The 16375-nt window shown below is 40.1% G+C and overlaps 1 protein-coding gene across 16 annotated transcripts in view; it reads left to right on the forward strand.

The window, feature by feature from the left end:
• ELP4 (elongator acetyltransferase complex subunit 4) overlaps positions 1–16375 on the forward strand; it is a 273599-nt gene that overhangs the window by 103503 nt on the left and 153721 nt on the right. The window contains exon 10 of one of the 16 annotated variants that reach the window (XM_084853080.1): positions 11236–11990. The exons of 13 other annotated variants lie outside the window; for them this stretch is intronic. In XM_084853080.1, the coding sequence (XP_084709206.1) occupies positions 11236–11253 (18 nt within the window). In that variant the 3' untranslated portion in view covers positions 11254–11990. Of the gene's footprint in view, positions 1–8534; positions 8657–11235; positions 11991–16375 lie in introns of those variants that run through there. 2 more of the 16 variants (XM_084853042.1, XM_084853032.1) reach the window with 2 other exon arrangements.

Consider the following 16375-nt stretch of genomic DNA (forward strand, 5'->3'; position numbering starts at 1 on the left):
TAATATTCATGCTAGAGTTTAAAATGCAGAAACTGTAATTGTTTTCACTGACAGAGACAAACAGGCAGGGTATTTTCCTACTGTATTAAATTCCCATTTACCATATCTTTGAATTGAAATATTTTGATTTTTTTTTTTTTACCACAATGGAGCTTTGATCAGAAGACATTTCCTCTGTCAATAAAATCTCTGGTTACTATTTTCTCTTACTGTAAATTTCAAACCCAGTGGCCCACTATAAAGAATTTATGTAGCCTAAGGGTAAAGGCATTTAATTTAGCAATGTTAAGGACCCTTTGGAAAATAAACTGTAGAGATGCATAGATGGCCTACTTGCATAATTTCAGGCCTCACTGTTAAAGACTGTGCCCTTTCTAAATTTTTTCCATTCTTTCCAGAGACACCTGCTGCTTCCTAACCCCTCAGTCTTCTTTTTGGATTTATAGCATTTCACTACACTGCTATTCTTCTACCTATATTTTTAAGCCACAATATTATTTTAAGATAGGGCGGTATAAGTATAGTTTGTGGAACCTTATCGTGGAGATAGTTGGCCAAGATAATACTAAATTTGAAAGTCCTATGGGGAAAAAAAATAACTCTGTGGATACAGACTGGAAATAAAGATGAAGAATAGCAAGCAGCATAGATGATAACCCACAGCAGACTTTTTAGTAGACGTGTGTCATTTCGAGAGAGTAGAAAGAAAATCATATAAAACATTCTTCAACAGAAGGTTTAATGCAGAGGTTGAATGTTGTGGACAAGTAACAGTACATTTATATGGCTGTTGTGTTGAAAGCTAACTAAACATCTCTGAAAAACAGAATAGAAGACTCGATGTAGGAATTCACAGGTCACTTGGAACAAATGTGCTTCGGTTATATTTTCATTACTATACTAGTAACAACAGCTGCAATGTGTTCCCTTTACTTTCTTACTATGTTATTACAGTTATTTAGTCTTTTCATAGGCCCCTTTACAGTGTGCCTATTAACAAGCAGCTTAAGTGTCATAGCGTGATTAGCATTGGTTATTTATAAGCAGATCATACTATGCAATCTATTACTTTAGCTATTAAATACAAGTTAATACTGTAGCCAAGAAGCAGAATTAGAAGAATTAGTGACCTTTAGTACTGGCATGTAATGCACATATTTTTGTCAAGGAGTATTGTAGATTGGGTTTTAAATTGTACTTATGCCTATATTGCTAGAATACATGGTGAAAATGAGATAATGGCTGTACATACCAAAATCTGATATTTTTGGTAAATATCAGTTTACCTGATATTTCATTGCATTATATTTATTTTAAAATATTAGTCGCTCTAAGTGCATACCTCTTTTTTTTAAAACGCACAATTTTGAAGTTAGCTTGTCTAATCCTATTTCTTCCTACCTCGGAATCTTAATTAGAAGGACATAAAAACCATCATTTGACTAAATTATTGTCTTGAATCTGTAGCAAAAGGTATAATCCTCAATTGGGCCAATTAGTGTACCCCATAGTTAGCTATGCTGAGGCAGGCAACTTGATTAGATCTGACACCAGCCTAGTTCCCACTGTTGTTTTGCCAGGTATGATGGTCAGACTTCAAAGGGCTTGAGGCATCAGCAGGGCAAGGTTTGGAGGCCAGCTTAGGTCCGGTCGTTAATCTCTCTGCTAAAACCACAGCAGCCATCACACAAAACAAGCTTACACGATACAATCATGCGGTATTAAAGTTTGGGTTGAGTCATGCCAATTTGCCTTTGATTTTCTGATGATTGAGTAAAAGATGGCTACATGAATAGACACATACTAAAAATGTACTGATTAGATAAGTTCCTCAAATATTTGAAATATTTTTGATTTTTCATTCAAATAATATGACACACTATTTATCTTAATGAAAGTTTCTGGCAGATAAGTGTTTGACACCACCTTTTGTATTTAATGTACCTTACATTAACAGATCTTTTGCCACATCTCGTGCATCTCTTCTTGTGTAAGTTGTTCCTCATCATTCCGAAACAATTTCTATAAAAGAAAACTCAGTGCTATGCTATTGCCTTAACTCCAACCAGAACTTTAAAGCAACTGTTATTTTCCTTGCAGAAATTTATGTTCATTTAAAGTTATTCACATAAACGGAATTTCCTCATAATTGTTTTCCATTTAAATGCTGAGTAAAGTGCTGTTCAACTGATGTGATTACATAAGTGTTCCTTTCTTTTGCATTCTGATTTGTTGAAGTGCTGCCATAATGGTGACATGTTTCCATTCTGAGGAAAGCCTAGGGCTGCTCTAGTATTATTCCAAATGATTGAAATTGCCATCTTGTTGACTTTCCCTTAGGCAACTTTAGCCTGTTTACTTTTGTATTTGTTTCTCATGTTCCATCTGATTTTGGCTAGCAGGACATTACTACCTGGTTTGACAAAACAGTTGGAATAATACTCAAGATACTGATATATGTCTACTGTCTCTGTCTGCTTATTATATAGAACTCTGTGTCTAAAACTAAGATTTATTACTTGGTTGTCTGCTTTGATGTAACTCCATGTTAGTTGGTTAGAACAGCATGAAGGAAAGGCAACATATATAAGCTTTAAACAATGAATAAACTTAGATTTTATTTTGTGCAAACATGAAACATTTTTTTCACATTTATATGTATTGTTATTTTATTTCAGTGAAAATTGCAGTCCCCGTTATTACCATTTTTTAAAACTCGTATAGAAATATGCAAACCAAAAGACAATCTAGAATCTGCACTGAGGATAATAAAACAACCTAGATGAGTTAGTATTACATTATATTTAGTCCAAGGAAGATAGATTTGATACAGGTAGGAAGAGACAGCCAGTAGGAAGGTACCCTTGCCTCCCTTTGGTGCTGTATAATCAGAAGTTGATGTAGGAAGCCAGGTAAAGAATTTGGGTGCCATCTTTCACCATGCCTTTTTCTTGAAAACTCAAGTATCACTCATACTTTGGGATACTTTTTGTCAGCTATGCAATTAGTGTAAGTCATTTTCCAATTTATAATGAAATTTATTAGGGAATTGGCTACATTTGGAACTTGCTTCTGGAACACTTCTGGCATATTATTTGTAGATCTCATCATCTCATCTGAGGTTAGCAGGTGTTGGGGTTTATGCTGGCATAGCCGTTCAGGGCAGAACTTGCTCACTCCAGAGAGACTGTTCCTTCTTCCTCACCTTCAAAAAATAACATGGAAGAATGTTGGTTTCCTCCTTTGTGTGTTTTTATTTTCCCTTTCCCTCTTGTAATAAAAACACAATAACTGTTTAAATTTTATTCTATATTATTTTGTTATATGTTGAAGTATGTAAAAGCAATACTTGACAGGGGCTACAATATGCAAAGAAGTCATAGTATGGACAGATAGGAACATAGGAAGCTTATACTGAGTCAAACCATTAGTCCATCTAGTCCAGTATTGTTGACACTGACTGGCAGCAATGGCTCTCCAGGGTTTCAGGCAAGAGCTTTTCCTCTCCTACCTGGAGATGTCGTGGATTGAACTTGAGACCTTCTGCATGCAAAGCATGTGCTCTACCACTGAGATATGGCCCCTCCCCTCCTCGTACGGTACAGCACAGCACAGCAGTAGCGAGCTTCCATATTTTCATGAGCAAAGCAAAGATACCTTCTCTGAAATAATGTTAACTTGTGGGAAACAAAATATATAGTGCAGAATTGGGCTGAATAATTTCACGGGAGCTATACAGACATTTAGTGATTTAAATACGTGTAGATAGGGGAGTGGGACTTAAGTAGCAGGCCCAGCCCTTGACCTACACATGTTCAAATGAAGGTGGAAACAGGCTGTACCTATGTGCAACTGAATGCTCATAGGGTTGTTTCTGCACATCCTCATGCCCACACACATACAACTCACATGTATAGAAATGTAATAAGCAATGTGGGTCTATGGGGGTCTTTAAGCTGAGGTGTGGTGTGCACACGGGGGATTTATACACTGTGTTCTTACTCCAGTGGGGAATAGCTACTTGTAAATACGGGAACTTAGCTCAAACACACTTTAAAAGTTTAATTCTAATTAAGGGAAATTAGCTCACACACTCTCATTACATTCAGTTCAAAACAAAACAGGATTTATTTTTCCAAAGATTGTTCCCGAACACATGCATGCACAAACTTTACAGTGGAGAAAAATAGCTTGGTTAGTGTACCTCGCCCCCTAGCACAGAGGATGGTTTACTGGTTCTAACTGACCTAATTAATGGATAGAAAAGATGGGCCAAATAAAGAGGCGAAGGTAGTACTAGGGAAATGGCAGAAAAGGCGATTGGAAGGCTATATAACCAGAAGAGCATGCTAGTGAAGGTTGGACCGTGGGGGCAGAAATGGATAGAATTCAGAGAGAAAATAAATAGTGCAAGGGATGGCTATAGTTACCTGATTCAGAGGAAAAGGAACCCAAGGAACTGCACTTCCAGATTGGTTGCAAAAAATGATTAAAGTGCTGTGGGCATAGAATAGCCTTGGGTTTCTCAAGTCTGTCCCTAATCACAGAAATGGGGTGTTAGCCTCACTCCAGATTATAGATAATGGGGTGCACCGTGTTCTCAATAAACATTCAAGAGAAAGTCTCTTGGATGGGTGGTGATGGTGAGATTGAACAGAGATTAAGCCAATATTAGGAATGCCAGAGCTACCACAATTTTTGTTGAAAATAGATTTAGAGCTTCCAATAGAATACAAGGATTTGAACACTTCTGCAAGCCTGTTTAGTAATTGCTTCCCATCACCTTAGACCAGCCTTCCTCAACCTGGTGCCCTCCAGATGTTTTGGAGTGCAACGTCCAGCATTTCTGACCATTGACCATACTGTCCAGGGCTGATTTTAGGGGTGCATGGGGAGCTGTAGGGGGGAAGAGAGGATGGGAAAGGTGAATGTAGCCCATAATCTATATTAGAATGCATGATGCTATATTTTTTGTGTTATTCTGCCACTGAGTAGCGCAAAACCGTAGATTACTTATGCAATATTAGACATACTTTTTTTTAACTCCTTGTTTTTCTTTCCACCAAAACATATTTTAAAGGGATACAGATTAAAATACATCATCACCACATTATGTTTACTTGTTCGCTCACTTTTACTTCTTTGTGTAAAAAGTTTCTGTGCTTATAGGCTAGAACAGGGGTCCCCGACCCCCGGGCCGTTAACCGGTACCTGTCCATGGCCTGTTAGGAACCGGGCCACAGTAGGGGTGTGCGAAACCCCCTTATCTTGGGTCCATGGGGGGGAGGTGATCTGTCCCTCCCCCACAATCCTTGCCAGCCCCGGCCGGCTCTGCTCCACAGCGAGTCTGTGGAGCTGCCGGTCAGCTCCAGCCACTGGCGGACTTCTGGCCACTGGGACGCAAATGGCGTCCACATAGCGGACGCCATTTGCGTCCCTGTTCTTCAAGTAATAGGCTACGTAAGTCTTTACATAGCCTATTACTGGGATGCAAATTACTGCCATTTGCATCCCATCGGCCGGAAGTCCACCAGCGAAACCATCCCCCCCCCCCCCCCCGGTCCGTGGAAAAATTGTCTTCCACGAGACCAGTCCCTGGTGCCAAAAAGGTTGGGGACTGCTGGGCTAGAACATTTGCAGATGCTGGAATAATATATAGGAAAAGTGTTTTCCAAGTGTTGGAAATAAAATGACATATACTTTAAGAATCCAACAATATAGAAACAATGAGCTAGCTTTTGTTCATTTTGTAAAATATGTCTTATTAAAGTAATATTGGGTATTTACTGAAATGTCACTTCTAACATTTAGGAAGGCTATATCACTTAGGAGATCTCCCTTTTGAATCCACCGATGTATCAAGGTTGATCTCATTTAAGGAGTATGGTATTTTAAAAGCACAACAAGAAGAGTTGTCTGTTCCCCAAGAAGTTTGGATTTATTCTGGTATTGCTGTCTTCACTTTAGAACAGGAATGGGCAATTCATGGCCCTCCAGATGTTTTGGCTTACAACTCCCATTAGCCCTAGTCAGTATACCTATTGGTAATGGGTGAGGGGAGTTGCAGGCCAAAACATCTAGGGAGCAACAAGTTGCCCACCCCAGCTTTAGAACAACCTTCAGTTGCAATCACTTAGGAAAATATAGTACAGGAGTTAACTGTGTGGCAGATCTGACAGGGTGGCTACTTGGAAGGCGATAACCCTAATTTATTTTCATTTTCTGTTTTTACTATCTTCCTGCCAAGGTTATGGGCATGATCCACAAGCCCCACCATGTTGTGTTGCTCTGACTCCAAAAGTGCCAGCATGTTTGCAGATTCAGGGTTAATGCAGCAACCCACACCAGCAGTCTTGTGTGGGATGGTGGCCAGCATTTACACTTCTCAACACTAAAGCATCATAGGTGGACTTCACCATATTCAGTCTGTCGCCAAAACATGTCACTTCTCCACAGTTGTCTCCTCTCTGGCCTTTCATCTTCTCATCTTGGTACCCTCTCCTCTGTCCAGCACTCTACTGCCAAGATCATTCACATTTCTTGCTGCTCTGCGCATGTGATGCCCGCTCCTTCAATCCCTACACTTGCTTCCTGCCTGCTTCTGATCCTGCATAAGCTTTTTATTCTCACCTTCACATTTATGTATTGATTGATCGATAACATTTATAAACTGCCATATAATAAAAAGTTCTCAGGGCAATTTGCAGCATAAAATTAAACAATGACAATAAAAACAATGCAGCAGAAAATATTAGAAGCAGAGACTAATAAGTGGATTAAGACAGATTTAAGAAGCTAAAACAAATTTAACAGATCTGGGAAAATAAAAAAGGTCTTCAACTGGTGTCAAAATGAAGCAAGTGTAGGGGGTTGCTTCATGAAGTAGGTGCTATGTGAGCCCCTCTGGGGGTGTCCTTTCACCATATGAATGTCCTTTCCCCATATGTGGTGGGGGCCACCCAGAGAGGGGCCTCTAAAGATCTGAGGGCATAGGTAGTTATATGACAGGAGATGTGATCCTTCAGGTACCCTGATTCCAAGCCTTGAAAGGCCTTAAGGATCAAAACCTGTACCTTGAATTGAACTTTGTAATGGACTGGAAGCCAGTGGAGATGACAAAGAACTGGTGTAATGTGTTTGTATTGCCCAGTCCCTATGAGCAATCTTACAGCCCTATTCTGGACTAACAAGTGTCCAGACCGTTTTCAAAGTCCAGACTGTTTCAGACATGCAGTACACTTCAGGAATCCAGACTGGAGCTTACGAGGGCATGGATGACTGAAGCAAGACTATCTGTCCGCAGGCAGGGTTGTAGGTGGCACATCTAAACCCTCCATGGCCTTGCATCCCCCACCCACCCATTATCTCTCCACTCTTGTATATCATCAACCTTACCTTTGAACTTCACTTGGACAGTTCCAGCACCATCAGGTGTCCAAAGGTTTCCTGCTCCTTCAAATAACTATCCTTGCTGCCTCTTATGCATGGACCTTTTCCCAGAACTCTTTGATAAAGCCATTCATTAAACCTTTGGGTCTGCCCTCTATTCTCCATACTCAACTGGAACTAAGCCTAAGTATGAGTAACTTCAGTGATTCCCCATTTTATCCTTGCCTCCATTTCCCTCATCTTCCTCTATGGTCACCAGTGTGTCTATTTCTAGTTGGTACATCTGTTGGTGCAGGGACCTTTCCTCTCATTCTTTGTAAATCACCACGTATATGAATGGGGCTATATAAATAATCATAATAATCACCAGTGAACACCAGCACAAAGACAACCATATGCCATGCAGGGAGATTAGCCTTTTGATCACATCCATTGATTCCATCCATCCTACTGGCATACCAGGGTTCTATAGCAAGATATGCCCAATTGGTGCTATAAGCGCTGGCTAGATTGCTGCAGCTGGATGAACAGTTGCAGCTATGCCCTGCCAGGCATGCTTGTCTAGGCGTCTTTCTCTCTTCTCCTCCCCTCCCCGCAACCAGCCTAGCTTTGGTCTGAGGACTGACTCAGAGTATCATCGTACATTGCTCCCAGAAGCAATCCATGCACAGTGTGATGTCTTGGGAGTTTTCTAGGGCTTTCCATGGCTTCCAGGCTTCCCAGAAACTTTAGTAGGCCAAGAACTCACTCCCAGCTTAAACTTTCTATCTTATGTGATACATTTTCCTGACCAGTCAACTGTGTAAAGAAGTCAGGCTACCTAAAGCAAAGAACGCAAAGAGACCTTATGCCACAGGCTTATGGGATGACCTGCAAGGAGAATTATGGGGTTACAGATAGAACAAAATTTAAGGTTGGTAGGAAACTGTCTTTTCACTGAGAAGCTGAGTGCTAGGTGGGTGCTACAAGCTGCGGGTCAGTATGCCAAGAAGATACTTTGAACCTCTAACCTAGTGTACAGTCTAGTCTAGGAGTAGCTTGTATTGTAATTTTGCTTTATCATAGAATTAGTTCTACTCTCCATTTAATATTTTCCGAACAAACATTTCCTTTGATGTAATACATCGGAATGTCTTTTTGCACAGATGATCTCCCCACCCACCAATTGTTATGCATCCTGTTAGCTCTGGATTTGGAGCAGGCACCAATACTTGCCTGTATCCTGTGGCAGCTGGTATGATGGCTTTGATGCCAAGAGGAGGGCAAATGGAAGCTCGCATGAGCTGTTTTGAGGAGTGGCAAGGTCCGCCTGCACTTGGGATGTTAAAAGGTATGCACCCTATGGGATGGCCCCAAACCAACTATATCACATGGCATGCCACAGCGACAAGTGTCCTGCCCTCACCCACCAGCATAAGGTCTTACAGTCAGAAGCTCCATGCCTGGGGCACCTTATTTTGCTCACAACTGGGAGTTGATCAGTGTCAGCCACTGTAGAGAAGAGACACAGCAAATCAATGTCCAAGCATGAGAGTCAACTCCAAGAGTGGCTGGTGCTCCTGGCCTATGCTAGAGTGGGCCTGGCTTCACCTTCACAGGACCACTTGTATGTCATTTGCTATCTTAGCAATCACTGCATGTGGTGGGTTGCAATGCTTTTCACGCAGTGTTACTTGTGGTCTGATCTTTGGCATGGTGTGAATAACACATTTCTTTTGAGGGTGTGTCCTTGTGTTGCTATTAGGATTATGCACTGTACCCGGTTTTTGGATCACAGGGTGTGTGCGTGTGTGTGACTAAAGCTAGAGTTGGCTGCATCTAAGTAGGTCTCTTTTACTCAAAGCAGTTATTGAAGATCAAAACAAGATTTCCTGCTTTCTCTTTTCATAAGAATTTAAAGTTCTGCTCACACCTTGAGGAGCTGATAAGAAAAGGACCTGTTGCTATTTTAATCTTGAATCAGGCATCTGACCCTTTTCACTGAATCTACTGATAACTGTTACGTATGTTTTGTTTTTAAAGTTAGCACAATGTAACTGCGTTTGTTGATGTGATGTGTAAATCATGTCATCACTACATAACACTATGTTTTCTTGACTTTAAGCATAATCAGCTGCAGCTCATATGTCAGTTGGCTAGCAGACAAACTGCATCTGCACTGAACAGTGGCAGCATAGGGGTTGCTACCTCACTACTGTGCTGGTGCACAGCTGCTGAGTGAGTACTGCTGCAAAACATACGTGTGGGCTGTGATGTCAGCAGCCCACACTGGGTGCTAACTACCCACTCTGCAGCTGCATAACCTCAGAGTTCTGAAGTGGCAGCCCCCATGTCTCATGGTGCTGTTTTGGTAAGGCTGTTGGGTCCTCCCCCCCGCCCCCGCCCATGTAGCAGCGCTCAATAGCAGAAGCTGGTAGTTCACTGTCGCACAAGCTGCCACTGTGCATTGCGAATTCTCTCACACTAATTTTTTCTCTTGCTCCTTTTTCCAGAAATCCTCTTCTCCATATAAGTTTTAAAAAAAAAAAAATTAATGTGTCATTCAACTCTGGTTTACATTGAATATTTTTCTGAAAATCGATAGTTTCCTCTATTGTCTTTAAATATAGTGAGCTATGGGTAAAATCCAACATAGAGCAGACCTATTGAAATGAATGGGACTGAAGTTAGTCATGATTAACTTAAGTCCCATTCATTTCAGTGGGTCTACTCTCAGTAGGACTTATCTTGGATTTTACGCTATGTAATTATTGCAAAACGTTTTAAGTAAAGTCTAGATTATACAAAGTATATTTGTATATAACATATATTGTTAGTATTGAGTCAGTTAACATATTTCTAGAAACGATTTAATGAAGTTGTGAATGGAATTCCTATATTTGGTAAATCTTCACAACATAAATGCTTCAGTCCTTTTTCCACATCATTGCCTAGAAGGTGTGCTGAAAGAGTCCCTAATGCAATACAGAGAAAGTTAAAAGTAAGTCCCATTGAAGTCAGTCATAAAGCTTCCTCTGTACTTCTGACTGGGATTTTGTTTTTACAAAGATAATTTTTGTTTTAAACTACATTGCCATGTGGTGGTATTTGCAAGGCTTTATTTTATTTTTTCTATGTATAGTCCACATTTCTTGCTGTAAAACAAAAGACTTAGGGCAACTTCCAAAATCACCTTTGCACCTTCAAAGGTGTGGTGTACAAATTTCTAGATTGAAACAATACTTTTCTGTTTCAGAAAGCCATGCATGTTGTGTTTACTCGAAGGGATTATCCATATATTAAGAACCATCCAACTGGGTTTATTCATAATGCTATGGTACTGATTGTAAAGTTGGTTATGCAGTACCACTTTGGAGTTGGGGGAGTGGTTTGAGGGCTCTTCAAATTACACATAGATGGTTATGACTGACCCAGAGATGGTTGCAGCTAACCCAGCTTCGTTTTTTAAACTTCTTGGGTCTGTATGTACTATATGAACATCATCTGAGGGCAGAAAACACTTTTTTAACCCTTTGTAGCAGGAGCTCTGGGCAATTTTTTGTGTGGCAGGGGGCCTCAATTCCCTACTCCCATAGGGCCTTCAGGCTGTTGGAACTGCTTTTCATAGGAACATTATTTAGCACTATGAGAATGGGGAGGGTCCTGGTAAGTCAGTCATAAAACCTCTGCAGGGAAAAAGGTGTTATGGATGTGCAGTCAAGAAACTGCTGCAGAAAGTAAGTAAGTTTGGGTTGTGTGTTAATATAGAAAGACCTATATAATATTTGAGGACTAAAAATACTGCGTGGACAGGCCAAAGGTGTTAACATTTAGTATGTAGCATCTTGCCGCTGCTTTTGCCTTTAGGAAATGAAAGCGCTTTGAGGCTCACATGAAACATAAAGGCCACGTTGGATCTGTGTTTCCTTGTTCTATAACAAGAAACATATCCTTATATGAATGTGACACCCCTGGATTTCCACTTCAGCTCAAGAGCCAGAAGGCAGCAGATCAAAGGAACTATTTCTCTCTACAGTGCACGGTCTCACTTTAAAAGGACTAACCAAAAGACATCTAGTTGTGAGTTACTTCTGTTAATTTAAATTTGATTGAGGCATGAGTAAGTTAAAGGCTTCAACCTAACAGTATTAAATAAGTGGTAATAAAGATACAAACCATAATCATCATGTAACTGCTTACTGTTGTCAAGATTTTCATTTTGTTTGTTGCAGATAAAAATATGCAGGTATGATATGGCTTTGAAATTTAGTTTCCTTGAAATTTAACATAACCTTTCTTAAGCAATAGTCTCTATAGGATTAATTCTGTCATGCCTGCATGTTCAATTTTGCATTATTTCATCTACTAGCCAGTTCAGGTTCGTTTTACCTGGTATGGTGTACTTCACTGAATTGTTTTGTCAGACGCTGTCAAGCCAACCTACCATTGTTAAAGAAAATCAGACTAAATCATTTTGTCATAAGCCTTCCAGGAATAAGGCACAGAATATGAAAGGTTTGATGAAATCAAGGATTTGATTTCAATATTGTAAAAGACTGCCTGTCAAAAATGAAATACATTCTTTCAGAAGTTTTGAAAAAATAAATGGTTTTTAAATACTGACAAAGTTTTGAATTACTAGTTTTAGGGTGCAATCCTATGCATGTTTAGACAGAGAAAAGGCCTATAACTCCCAGAATTAAACTATCCTTAAACTATCACTGCTTTTACTAAAATATGTGAAATGCATTTCCTTACTCCCCCATCGGAATATTGATGATGTGTAGAAGCATTAGGAATACGGTGATATCAGTGCACTTCATTAAAAAATGATAGTATCATCACATTTTGAGATCTATATTTGCTAACTGAAGGTCTTAACTTGAAAATATTCACCAATGTTGTTTTCACAAATAGTGGCAAGCAGCCCTAATCTAACAATTATTTATTCTACATTATTTCTGTATTGGTTGAGTTTATTATTTTTTCTGCTGTTTTAACTTGGTCTGTGTTGTGTTGCTGCTGCTAATTTTTGTTTTACACATCTTTCATTATTGTGTTCAAGATTTTTACTTGACTGTGACCCACCCTGAGAGCTGACTTCATAGGACAGGGTATATGTTTTCTTAATATATATGAATAAAATTCTGTAATATCTATGTAGAATAATATCGAACTGGGGAGGTATATCCTATGGCTGCAGTCTGAAGAGCAAGACTGCAATTTGGAGGGGTTGCTTTTTAAAAAATAACTGAGAATATGCAGCACAGATCTTGGTGTGGTAACAGGTGGCTCTGCCAAGAAGGAAGCAAAAGGCCCAGCTGTGCACAATCCCTTGCCCGCACGTAACTAGATTCTTTAGTTCATACACAGTAAATGTATGGGCTTTTTTTCTTATTGTAGAAAATAATACCAATACTCAGATTTAAATGTAATATTATATAGCCAAGTCTATTCATGTTGTTTTGTATTAGTGTTAATGTACAGTAAAAATACAGGTTCCTACCAAGAAATGTTAATTCCTAGGAAACGATGTATTCCAGTGGAGGAATACGCTGATGCCATCCCTCCTATATGCAGTTATCATCCCTGGTACTTCATCCCTTCCATATACAGTCATTATCCCTCAAAACTTCTCACTATAGCATTATTCTTCAGTGCATTGTGGGATGCCTTCTGTATTCCGTGGCATTCTGTCATAATACCTGCCTGTCAGAAGGTGCTCGCCTTAAGAACATAAGCATTGCCATGCTGCATCAAACCAGTTGTCCATCTTGTTCAGCATTCTCTCTACTGACAAGAAGAAACCTCAGGGAGGTTCATTAGCAGAGTGCTCTACAACGACATCAAACCCTTCTTGCTAATTCTCATATGCCCAGTCAGGATTTTCCAGGGTCTCTGAACCAGATCTATGTAGTTTCAAATTATGCATGTGAAACTCTCCACAGTTTATGCAAATCTGTGACGTGATCTAGCCTCCTGTTCCTCAAAATATATTGTGAAAAGTTGTTGCAATTATAATTAAAGAAGCAAAGTACAGGTAAACTGAAGTGCCATTTTCCTCCATATGTAAATCTTGATACAACAAAAAGCATGCAGCTTGTATGTCTTCTACATCAACCTGGTCAGTTGTAAAGAAAGACACAAATAGGTGTTGTCAGCATGCTCCAGATCACTGTATGATTATGCTCAAGAGCATTGAACCAGTAAGAGGGATAGAATAATACCAATGATAGCCTATATAGAAGAGAGCTGGACTATAAGGAAGGCTGAGTGCCGAAGAATTGATGCTTTCGAACTGTGGTGCTGGAGAAGACTCTTACGAGTCCCCTGGACTGCAAGGAGGTCAAATCAGTCAATCCTAAAGGAAATCAACCCTGAGTGCTCATTGGAAGGACAGATACTGAAGCTGAAGCTCAAATATTTTGGCCACCTAATGCGAAGAGAAAACTCTCTGGAAAAGATCCTGATGCTGGGAAAGACTGAAGGCAAAAGGAGAAGGGGACGACAGAGGATGAGATGGCTAGATAGCATCACCGATGCAATGAATATGAACTTGAGCACACTCCGGGAGAGAGCGCAGGACAGGAAGGCCTGGCGTGCTATGGTCCATGGGGTCACGAAGAGTCGGACACGACTGAATGACTGAACAACAACAAATTAATGACTAGCTACAATTTACCAACTTTTTATTTGTGTCATCTTTTCCATGGACAAATTTAAACTGCTTAGCAACAAACACCTCCCATCTGTAACATCAATGCCTCATGGTTAGCACTATCATAGTTAGCTGAAAGTTGTAGTGAGATGAATGGATTAATTGACACAACTTTCCTTTCAATATTACAGATGTATAATTTTATTAGATTTATGAAATTGCACCCTCTTCTTAGCAGACACTGGGCCAATGTACAATAAAAACATTAAAACTTCATATAAAACCCAAGGAATAAAGGAACAAAACCATACAATAAAATTTGTGAACAGCATTAAAACTGAAGAGTGATAAAGCATTAAACATTAAAAGCATAACAGAACAGGACAGTCTTTGCTGCCTGTCTAAAGCAGAAGGAGCCAATCTCATCTCCCTCAGTAGGGAGTTCCACAGTGGGGGTGCTCCTATCAAAAAGGCCCTGTCTTGAGTAACCTAGCCTCTCTAGGTGGTGGAACATATAATGATCTGGTTCAAATAATCATTGTAGCTTAAGTAAACCACAGTTGCGGCACGTGCTGAGCAGCTTTTAAATATTCAAGCCACAGCTTGTCATGTTGTTGGAACCTGGCAGGGCTGGATTGTGTTAAGCAACCCTTGGATAATCCATGGTCTATTTGAGGGTTATGCAAGGGTTGTTTAACCCTTGCACAACCCATCCCCACCAGGTTCAGATGACACAACAAGCTGCAGTTGCCGTTTGAATATTCAAAATAGCCACCCACATGCACTGCAGCCCACCATGGCTTAAATAAGCCATGGTGGGCCAGTCAGTAGTGCAAACCAGCTCAACAAGGCCTCCGTTGATTATTGTAAGTTATAGCAGGTTCATATGGAAGGAGGTGGATCATCTACTAAGGATGGATTTTTACATTATTCTAGTAGCTGGGGAGCTTCGGCAGTGTCTTCCCTTGTATGCCACCAAGGTAATGTGAAAGCTCAGCCTGCCTTGGATGGGGTTACATTCCCCTTGAAGACTGAAGTTTACAGTTTGGGTGTAGTCCTAGATTTTGTAACATGCTATACATGAATCTGGATACCCAGAAGTGCTTTTGCACAGCTAAGGCTACTGTACCTTTTCCTGGAGGTATCACTTCTGATCACGGTAATATGTGCCTTAGTTACATCTTGTTTAGACTACATAGGGCTGCCTGTGAAAAGTGTTTGATAATTTAAGTTGGTTCAGCTTCACACTGCTGCAGCCAGGCTATTGATGGGGCCAGTTATAGGGAGTATGTGACTTCCATGTTACAACAGCTTCACTGGCTATTAGTCCATTTACAGACAGAATTCAAAGTGCTGGTTATGACCTACAAAGCCCTATGCCACTTGGGACCAGGTGATCTTGAAAGACTATATTCTCCTATATGAGCCTGCCTGGGTTTTTATAATCTTCAGAAAAGGGCTTTTCTGCCCTGCCAACATCTGAAAGTACATTTGCCAAAGCCTGGGCTGCTCCGATCTGGTCCAGGACTTCTTCTGTTACCACGGTGACACAGGTATGAGCAGCTCTGCTACAGTTCTGACACCATTGTAATATGAGTAGCAACCCTAAGGCCCCTATAGCTTGGTAAGAAGCCACTATCTCCAGGTATATCTGAAGTTATTGAGCCATCTCTCAAAAGGAAAGGCTGAAGATTGGATGCTAGCTGCTAGGATATTAATAAACTATTCAGACAAACTATTCCCGCTCAAGCAAGGCTCCAGGCATGAGTTTGTCATCCACCTCATGACATGCATTCTGTGGGCTAAACTGTGAAGTATTTACACATTTTTTTTCTGTATGATGATAGCGTCATCAGATAACCAGCTGTAGGTTTGTTATTTCCTAGCTACAAACAATTACTGCCCAGTATTTCACATTTTCTTTCCCCCCCTTTTTTTGCTTTTTCACCAAATGCCACTATGTAAATTATACATTCTGCTAGCATAAACACCTAGCCCTATAATGTTACCAAAATACACTTTGTCATTTAATGCTTTCTCTTGAAACAGGATTCTGTTCATAAAGCAAAGCTATAATAAGGAAATAAGAGCTGAAATGGAATGTTTCTTAGTTCTTCCTGATCAAGGTTTCTCTTTGGCTGTGCTATGGCCATGGGCTGTTTCTTCTTGGTCTGCATCATCATCATAAAAAATACTTTGCCCATAGTTTTATTTGCAGAGTTGTTATAGCTGCTTCTTTAATTCTCTTTAAAAATGAATGGAGGGTAAGGCAACATAAATATTAAATGTGGGCAAAAATTTCAGTAAGTAATTACCAGGAGTTTCCCTGTATGCAATACTGCTAGTTAA

Source organism: Heloderma suspectum, chromosome 1 (genome assembly GCF_057233095.1).
Source record: "Heloderma suspectum isolate Gila_16-S chromosome 1, 16-S_ref, whole genome shotgun sequence".
NCBI classification, from domain to species: Eukaryota; Metazoa; Chordata; class Lepidosauria; order Squamata; family Helodermatidae; genus Heloderma; species Heloderma suspectum.